This window comes from Phalangium opilio, unplaced genomic scaffold, assembly GCF_054372755.1.
Source record: "Phalangium opilio isolate 3A_F unplaced genomic scaffold, DU_Popi_V2 ptg000061l_1, whole genome shotgun sequence".
Lineage (NCBI taxonomy): Eukaryota > Metazoa > Arthropoda > Arachnida > Opiliones > Phalangiidae > Phalangium > Phalangium opilio.
Genome location: NW_028324178.1, coordinates 8,208,973 through 8,218,847, shown reverse-complemented (window position 1 = coordinate 8,218,847; position 9,875 = coordinate 8,208,973). Strand labels below are relative to the sequence as shown.

At 35.6% G+C, this 9,875-nt stretch overlaps 1 protein-coding gene across 1 annotated transcript; it reads left to right on the top strand.

The window, feature by feature from the left end:
- The first annotated feature begins 508 nt into the window (after positions 1–508).
- On the top strand, positions 509–2,769 carry LOC149664385 (uncharacterized). Its single transcript, XM_089842023.1, has 5 exons — positions 509–1,424; positions 1,502–2,010; positions 2,161–2,305; positions 2,407–2,642; positions 2,689–2,769. The coding sequence occupies exons 1-5, from the start codon at positions 509–511 to the stop codon at positions 2,767–2,769; spliced, it is 1,887 nt and encodes a 628-aa protein (XP_089698149.1).
- The last annotated feature ends 7,106 nt before the right edge of the window (positions 2,770–9,875 follow it).

The window sequence follows — 9,875 nt, the reverse complement described above, 5'->3', positions numbered from 1 at the left end:
ATTTCCAGTTCCTATTTCTAGTTAGTACCCCTTTTACGAAAACCGTACCGAATCTAAAGATAAGAAAAAAGGCGTTACTGTGCGTGGCTGTTACCAGCTCTCTCCTCCCTGCTGTTACTAAAAATTCTTGGAAAGAGTGCAGTTTCAACCAGTTCTAAGAATCCTTTCCGTGACACAAAGGTATTGGTAACCTTGGAGCCTTACTGACGTTCTCTATTCGTAAGATGAAAATGCAGTAACACTATGGTCTCTCGAACGTTACAATAGAGTAACCTCCATGGCTCCTAGCTTAAAAAACTCAAAACCAATATAGTCACCTTGAAATACGGAGAAAATTTAACAGACTTTCCTCTGAATCTTTGTGATCTGTTCTGAGTGACAAAAACTGAGTTATTGTACCTGATAAAATATGGAATACCGTGGCTTTATGTGTCGTTTCTACTCAAAGCGTTTTTCGTGGCTCTTAAGTCATATTAAAAATACTCATGAAAGTCAGAAAGACTTCAATATGGTGTGTGGTTTAGATGGTTGTGGAAGAAGTTTTAGAAGAATTGATACGTTTCGAAAACATGTTGCTAAATATCATAAACAAGTGATTGAACAAGATAAAGGTAGAAACGAATTTTCTTGTCAAGACGAAATAGTAAATACAGAACTACCTGAACAAGGATATGACAATGATAACGAAACTCGAGAGGAACCAATTTTCGAACCGAATGAGAGATTTGAAAATAATTTAAAACCAGTAGATATTAGAGACACTATAATTAAGATACTGCTCAAATACAGAGAGGGGCATCAGCTTCCATATTCTGTAGTTGAGGGTTTTTCAAATGATTTGCTACAGTTTTCCCTTCATCTTTTGGAATTGCAAACCCAACAATTACAACAAGAACTTACGAATAAAAACATTTCTTTGAATGAAATCGACTTCAGCAAGACAATTGATACAGTACACGCAGCTTTTGAAAGTCTTAATTCAAAGTATAAAGTTCATCCGGCTTGTAAGACACAACTGGGATTAATCGAGCCTATGGAAATAAGTTTCTCTAGGAGTGAAGGCAATAAAAAGTTTCATTACGTTCCACTGTTAAAGGTATTAGAGAAAATAAATTCAAGGGAAAATGAGTTTGAAAAGCATGTAGATTTAGAGGGAAGAGCAAAAGATAGTATTTCCCATTTTTTGCAAGGAGAACTATCGAAAAATATTACACGAGGTTCAGAAACCTTTGATACAGAAACAATTCAACTACAAATTTATGTTGACGAATTTGAGGTCTGTGACCCTCTGTCCTCTAAGCGAGGGAAGAAGAAAATTATGGGGTGCTATTTTTCAATTTTAAACCGAGAAGCGAAGCATCGCTCAAAAATTAGTGACATTCACTTGATACTATTAGTTAAATCAGTTGACCTTAAAGAATACGGTTGGGAAGAAGTTCTGAAGCCCCTTTTTTTGATTTAGATGTTCTCTCAAAACAAGGGATTTATATTGATTCTTTAGAAAAAACTGTTTACGGCTTTGTTTCTATATTCAGTGGCGACAACCTGGGTTTACATGATTTAGGTGGATTTAATTGCAATTTTGGAGAAGGACGAATTTGTCGCTTTTGTATGACACATCGTAAAGAGATACATAACAAAACTAAAGAGAGCGCCGTCACACTTAGATCACTACCACGTCATAAATACCACTTGAATCACGTGGCCCATGATCCGAGGGAAGGCTCAGTATACGGAGTTAGATTTGAGAGCCCTCTTATGCATCTTGATTATTTTGACATCACGAAACAAATGCCACCAGATATTATGCATGACATACTGAAAGGGGTTATACCAGCAATTTTAAAATGTGGCTTAAAAGCGCTTTTAAATGGCAAATTAATATCAATTACTGCTATAAATGAAAAAATCCAAAATTTCCATTATGGAAAGACTGAATCTAATCGGCCGGAAACACAAAATAGGAGTGCCATTACAGGCCCCGGGAATTTGAAAGGTACAGCCAGTGAGGTATTTTGTTTATTCCGGTTATTTCCATTTATTTTTCACGAATGTATTGATTTTCAAAGTGAGTACTGGAAGATTTATTTATATTTGAGAAAGATTTGCGATATCTTATTTGCCCCTAGCTGCGCACTTGAATGTATCCCTCGTCTTCAGGTTTTAATTGAGGAATTTTTAATAAGTGTTCGTGAAACCTTTGGCACCGGGTTGCTGACACCTAAATTCCATTACTTAATTCACTATCCTTCAGCTATTAAACAATATGGTCCTTTGTATCCAATCTCGTGCATGAGATTCGAAAGTAAACATAGCTACTAATTCAAAAGACGCGTAATACAATCAATGTGACTAAAACCCTATCTATTAGACATCAGTTTTACCAATGTTATAACTGGCTTTCAGAAAGCATTCCTGGAATACAACAAACCTCTATGGGAAAATTCTTAGATAAAAAGCAATTGCCTATAAAACTACAAGAAATATTCCCTCAAAATCTACCAAATCCCCTTTATTCGTTAAAAACCGTGACATACAACAATGTCACTTATACCCTGTATTGCTTTTTAGTTGAAAACGTCAAGGGAGAAACCGTAACAGAATTCATGAAAATTGAGTTTATATTTTCAGTTAACGGATTTGTATATTTAGCGGGGCAAATTTATAAAGCAACACATTTTAATACAGATTTGCACTGTTACGAAATATCACTACCAGAGGAATCTAGCTGGTGTTTTAAAATGTGTGGAAACGAGAACTACCACGTAATGCATGACTCTTACAATGTGAGAGGAATAGATTTCATAACTTTGCGATCCGCTGTTTGGGATAAAAGTAGTTTGTAGTCTCAAAAGCATTCTATAGATTTCTAAAGAAAATTTGTTTTATAAGGCGAAAGCGTTTACATATGCATAGTGTGAAAATAATCGGGGCCGGATTTTGAGGTGTGGAAGGCCGTGGAGCAAGAAAGGAGTGGATACCCCTAATATGGGGGGGGGGTTGTGCGTCGGGAGTAGAGTATTGCTATACAATGCACATTCGCCACTTCGAGCTCGTATGTTAAAATGAAAACAATTTATCTTTGGTTTTTTTAATGGTTTAAGTAGGTTTTTGATGCTAGTTTATCTGCTCAGGAATTCGGTGTTGTCTCCACCATTTCTTAGTGTCTTTGCTACGTTTGATATAAACCGATTTTAATATCACATAGTTCTAATGTAAATTTAAATTTAATTTAAAATTAAATGATTGAGTTTCGGGTGACCATAAAAATATCGAAAGTTAATGTATTTATTATTATCCATTTTTCGAGTAAAATGGAATAAAGATCGTTTTAAATATAATTTCAAAAACGTGACTTTTCCCTTGTAACTGTCCTTTGTATCATGTCTTTGAAAATAATGGAATTGGAATGGTTTAAAAAAGGATTAAATGTATAAAAGCCTTTAAAATAACATCAAAAGTATTGTATCGAAAAGGATTTTAAACAGTTTTAACTGTAAATGTTGTTTTTTGGAACTTTAAAATAAAGGACTTAAGACGGCTTGAAAAAGGTTTAAAAATTAATAAAACCTTTAGAAAACCATTAATCTTAAAGGAATAGAAAAGGATTAGATTAATAAAATGCCCCTATTTTAAACCCTTCGGGGTTTATATGTAAAAAGGGTGTTGTTTAGAGGGTTTAAAAATATTTTTAGCACCCTTGGGGTTATAAATTGTTAAGCAAAGGGTTTATTTTTTGAAAGTATTCCTTTTTGGGAACTTCAACAAACCCTTATTTTTAACAGTGTATGAAATAGGTATGACAATACCTGGAAGATTGTGGTGTTTAGAAGCCAGTAAGAACAGACTGGTGTCCTTGTGGGATGGACAAAAAGACCAGATCTTTGTGGTGTTCAGAAGCGGGTAAATAGAGAATGGTTTCCATGTGGCATAGACAAAAGGCCGGATGATGGTGTTGTTTGGAAGCCAGTAAGTACAGACTGGTTTCCATGTGGGATGGACAAAAGACCAAATGATGGTGGTGTTAAGGCTCGTTTTCATAGAAGCTAGAAAATTCGAAAACGCTCACGCTTCGCAAGTTTGAAAACGCGCGGCCCAAAAAACCACGCTTACAAACGATGTCGCGCAAGCTTTCTCTTTCCTTTTAAGCTTATTCCTTTTCATAGAAGCTAGAAGTTAAATAAGGGTTTAAATACACTTACCTACTAAACTGACTTGCTTAAGAAACTGCAAATTCTACTTCTTCCCAGGGAGGCTCTATATTTCTTATTTCTTTTAATAGCTTTTCTTTCCTCCCATTTTGAACCCAACTTTATTCCTCTATTTTTTGTTTTAGTTTTTTATAATTGATTGAATTTCGCTGAATTTCCTTAGCTCCACCTCCAATAAAAAGTGATTGGCCATTGACACATCGAGACCGCGTTCTCTCTTCGCTTTAGCGGAAAATATCTATTCAAAGCTTAAATCGTTCTAGCGCGACTTTCGCGCTTTAGCAAAGACGGTTCTATCTAAAGCGAGCATTTCTGTCCTGAAAGAAAATGGTCTCGCTATAGCTGAAGCGTACTTTTTTATTTTTTTGTCGCTTTCGCTCGATATTTTCACGCAACTCGCGCCTATGAAAATGAGTCCTTAGACATACAATTGAGTAATAGCTCGTCTTAGTGGAATACAATTTTCCAAATTTCCGGGAACTGTAAATGCGGTCCAGAAATTGAGAACACATTTGCTCAAATTTGCAAACTGCTAACGCGGTCTCCTGGGGTGTAACAACAGACAGACACGTCGAAATTAGAACCTCTCCGTGACAAACGTCACTCGGAGAGGTAAAAATCATTGAAGGGGATTATACTTGAGGCTATTGGAGGCAACACAAAATAAATAGAAATGGATAGCCCAAATGAAAGTTGTTCAAAAGTAATTAATCAATTACCTGAAACATTTTATTATCACAGTTTAAATAATAAAAATAATCACTAGGAATATTACAAACTTGCTTTTAGTCATTAATAGGGTAGCTTCCACTCCGAGGAACATTAATTGGTACATCTTGGGAAATTAAATTATCACAATTTATTAAATTACGACGAACAGTCCTGTTATTTATTTGAGAGTGAAAGACTAGTTTTTTCTTTGTTGGTGACCTCTCTCCTTTCTTTGGGGAAAGGGGCTTTTGCAGTGGTAGTCTTCTTTAAATTGCTTTAATCAAAAAATGAAACTTTGGAGGAACTTGGTTTAAGAAGGCCACTTAGTCCTGATAAGCCCGAAGTTAATACGATGGACACCTCTTCATTTTGCATCTGAGCTTTTTTCTTACTTTTCTTTGGTTTGTTTTCTTTACTAGTATTAATTAGTTTTTTATCACAGTGACTAATGAAATTTTGTTTTGTAAATTACAAAAAGATATCTCTATGTGGATCATTATCCAGGAAACTTAAATCATTGCTAGGATTTTCTTTCGTAGTGATGAGTACAAATGTCGCATTTTGAATTAGCCGTTTCTCTCTTTTCTTATGGCTTTCTTTGATATTGCTCCATCACGTCATTGACTAGGCATTTGCCCCTGGTATTAAAAAAGGCATCTAATATCTTTGTAAAACCTTGCATTCAATATCATTTCCGCTTGAAAAAGTCATCTTTATCTTCTTCGTTTAACGAATTTTTACTTGGTGCTTTGTTCATACCAGCCTTTTCAGCTCCTTCACAAGGAGTGTTTGGGTGGTGAATTGCAATGTTCTCGGTTTTTTCAGTTGACGACTCAGCGCCACCAGCAACCACATCAAACATTTCTTCGTTACTTGAAAATTAAGGAAGGAATAGAATATTAATTTCTAATCTTTGACGGTGTTTAAGGCGGATCCTAAAATGTGAACTTAAATAACTATTTCGAAACATTGTACTTTATGAACGGTTTGACATTATATAATATTCAAACAAACATCTATCGCCACCAAAATTACTTACTTTTTAATGAAAGAGCTTAATTCGAGTTCATCTGCCTCGTCAATTTCATCGGAATCCAAAACTATTACAGGTGTCGGCGAGCTTTGATTTCTGTTCAATAAGGTGTATGTAAAATTAAAAATTAACTATAGAGCAATAAAGCCATTTAGTGGTAGAGAATACATCAGTCGTCTCTTTAAGTCAGCAATAAGATTTCCCAATGATTTTATTTAGTTAAGGGAATCCCATATAAGGAATGAAGTGTCAAAGCTAATCAATAGTAATTTTAGAAGGCGACGGATCTATAGGCATAAAAGTGAAATTGAAAACAGTACATTTCAGATGATTTTGCTAAATCTAAAGATTTAAATGTCGCGTGATATTGAGGTTAAGCTTATATTATTCGAAACTAATAATTAGAATTAGAATTTTATGTAATGAGACCAATAGCTTTAAATTATTCATATGACCAAATATACCAGCCGAGCATTTTGAAGTTTGAATACATTTAACATATCTCATATTTCGGCTTTATTCTGAATTGCCGTGTAAAGATTAACGAATGCCCGATCCATTCTAGAATGGATCTTTCATCCCCAAAGTCTACAAGTGAATCGTCCATCTATAAGTAGTAGCAGATAACTGCCCACTAGACCCGCTTGCTATTCTGATGTGTAGGACTAAACTTGCTGAGACCCAAAAAATTGGAAATTCGAACTTTCCTCGAAACACCAATCAGTAAACGCGAAAATTGAGTATATAATTTTTGGTGGGTGTAAATGACATAACCAATGTTACATCAACGTTTCTCTTCGCCTTCTTCATCTTTTTTGAAATCTGTTTATTCGTTTGCTGAAAATGTTTGACCACTTTAATATTGGAGGTGGTAGTCTTCTCATAGACATTTGTTTTTTAATGTCTTTATCCACTGACTGTTCATAAAACCGCGTTTAGAAGCCTCGTTAACACTGGCATGTTCCGAGGAATCGACAACCGTTGGTGAAACTGCACTTGACTCTCTAGCAGGTTGTATAGTTGTGTCTAGAGTCTTCTCAGTCCCAGTTTTACATCTCACTATTACAGAGACATTAACTATTGTTCCCTGAGTTTCGTTGACATCAATATTATTCTCAATGATAAGCTCAACGCTACCTTCAACGATATTCTCAATCTGAACATTATTCTCACCACTGTTCTGGACCATACTCTCAACCCTATCATCTTCAATTCTCTGGGTGCTCTCTTCAACGGATTCTCCAAAGACATCTCCCTCTTCTCCTTCCTCTGTATCTTCAGCACGTCTCTTGTGGGCGTAACGTTTTCTAATTTAATCTACCTAATTTACCCCTTTTATACCTCTCATAAAGTTCTTAAACTTGGTAGAGACCTTTTTTCTCCGAATTTCTTAAAAAATATATTTAATATCAAACCCCATATATCCATTTATTTTTAACAATATTACACATACGTAAAACATACAAAGCAACAACCAGGTGAATCTTCCAAAAGGGGATATTTCCTTACAAGATTCTTAGCCGTTTCAAGATGGGAGGGTGGATATTTAAAAGATGAAAAGGCGTGGTTTTATGAAGCTACACGTATCTGTAATAGTCAGTAAAAATAAATTTATACTTACAAGGAATATTTTTCCAAAAGATTATGGGTAATAAGCGAGACGATTTCTTTGTTGATTTGTACTTTAAGCAGCATAAACAGCATCATCAGTAACAAAACGCGGTGGGGTTGGTTAAGAATATTCGACACAGAATCGAGTTCGGCTTTTGACAAACGTCCGAGTTAAGAAATCAGTAAATTAACTATAGGGACACAAGATGGCAAATATAAAAGAATAGCATTTTCGAAAACCTGAACCAAATTTGCTACGATTCATTGTTGTGACGTTAAAATAGGAAGTGTAAATATAGATAAAAATTAAAAACCAAAGATCAGTCAATTCCCATAAATAAATCAAATTAAAAAGCTGTAACGGAATGCCCCCTTCTAGTTTAATTCTGGCCGGTCGTAGCGGGGGATTCCGTCACAGGACGTTCAGGTAGCCCTAAATTGACTAGGGGCACCGCGTAACAACGTTAAATTTAAGAGTGTAGGCCTATTCCGTTAACTTTATCCCGTTTGGAGACTTAATAAAACAAAATTACTCATACCTTCGGCTCATATTCTTGATAATTAGAAAAGCTCCTCTATTTGAAAATTGATATGAAAACTCTACGAGGGACGGATCAGTGCGATCCAAAATTTTCGCGTTCGCGTGGCGCGGCACCAGAGTTCTCCCTTCCGAAGATTTGACGAGAATAGACTGCTTTATTTTTTTACGGCGTCCGCTTTTTATGGCTTGAAATTATAAAAAAAGAAAGGTGGGGGAGAGAAGAAACAAAAGGAAGGAGGTGACATAGACGGCGGAGGGCTGAACATATTCCAAGGAATATGTTCGACCTTCAGTCGTCTGCAACGGTTTCGGGGAGGAATAAGTGAAAGGAAGTTGCCAGCTTGGCCCGGGGAAAAGGTTACTGGGGTGTTTAGAAAAATTGTTATTTTTCTTAATAGGCGATGCGGAAATTGAATATGCCGTTTTGAAGGTCCTACTGAATGAACTTTCTTGGCAGTGGCGTAACGACGTTTGTTGGGCCCGCCCGCAGCCCGAAAATTAGGGCGACCTTTCAAAAAGTATGAGAGCGTCACTTGACGTTTAATATTACTACTTTTCCCTTTCATAATTTATAGTAATGAACGTTGTCGCCGCTCTCGACTAAGAGTTCTCGCACATTCATGGCTCACTACCATAAACTGCAATGCAGGGCAAAAACTCTTTTAGAGAGTTTTGTAATACAAAATGGACTCGCTTCCCAAAATTATAGCATTATATAGGACCAGGAGCAGATGACAAAGGAGTCTCGGACTCTAGCTTCCACAATGTAGAGGGCAATGTGAACCGCGTACGTCACAGCCCCATTTATATACATTGTTTTAGGTCATAAAAACTGATAAGAGCTGATAAAAAATGCATGGCTAAAATGACGTAACTCTATGACATAACTCTACAGAAAGCATCGCATTTTTGAATCAAATAAGAAGCTAAATGAAAAATGCGAAAATTATGAACTTTTGTTAAATGCAAATCAAAGTGAAGAACTATCAAAAGCAACGGAAATTATTAAAAAGAACTTTCCATAGGAGCTTGACGAGATCTTAAACCAAACCCAGAAACTAGGGATACTTTGAGAGAAGTTTGGGAAAATAATTGTGTCCAAGATAAGGAAAAAGACATAAGATTTTGCGTAGGATCAGTCATGCAATTGTAAGTTAGATAGTTGTTATTAATAACTTTAATATTTAATTTGAAATTATTTTGAAATGTGATCTTTCTTAAAATTAAAGGTAATGGAAAGAAGAGCAACAGATGTAGCATCATAACTTACAGAATAGGTAAATATTTGCGAATAGAAGTGGATAACAGAATCAGAATGAAAATTACTTTCATTACCTAGCCCTTGCAATAGCTTGCAGAAGCCGAGCCGCGTACGAAGCCTTAAGAAGTTTTGGTATTCTTAGTTTACCAAGCTGGAGGAGTTTGCAAAGAAAAATGTCGAAGCATTTAGATGGTCCTGGAATTAACTTTGACTACATGAAAGAACAGCAACAAAATTATGAGGAGTTTGTTAATAAAGAAATAACAGTGGAAGTCACATACTGCTCAAGATTAAATAGGAATCAGTGAAACAAGGAAAGTATTTTCGTAAGATTTTATAACGATTTGAATAGGTTACAAATAAATGAGAATTTAATCTAGTCGTTGGGTATGGAAATATATTTGATTCTAAATCGATTTTACATACTGGAAATAACTGGGATTTGAAACTTGTGTTTGGTTCTTATATCTGGGATTTAAACCTCTGTTTTGGGAACTGGGAATATCG

Coding starts and splice junctions, on each gene's coding strand:
- LOC149664385 (XM_089842023.1), top strand. CDS start 509: ATGGTGTGTGGTTTAGATGGTTGTGGAAGAAGTTTTAGAAGAATTGAT. Junction 1,425..1,501: donor AGTTGACCTTAAAGAATACG/GTTGGGAAGAAG, acceptor TTGATTCTTTAG/AAAAAACTGTTTACGGCTTT. Junction 2,306..2,406: donor CTCGTGCATGAGATTCGAAA/GTAAACATAGCT, acceptor ACTGGCTTTCAG/AAAGCATTCCTGGAATACAA.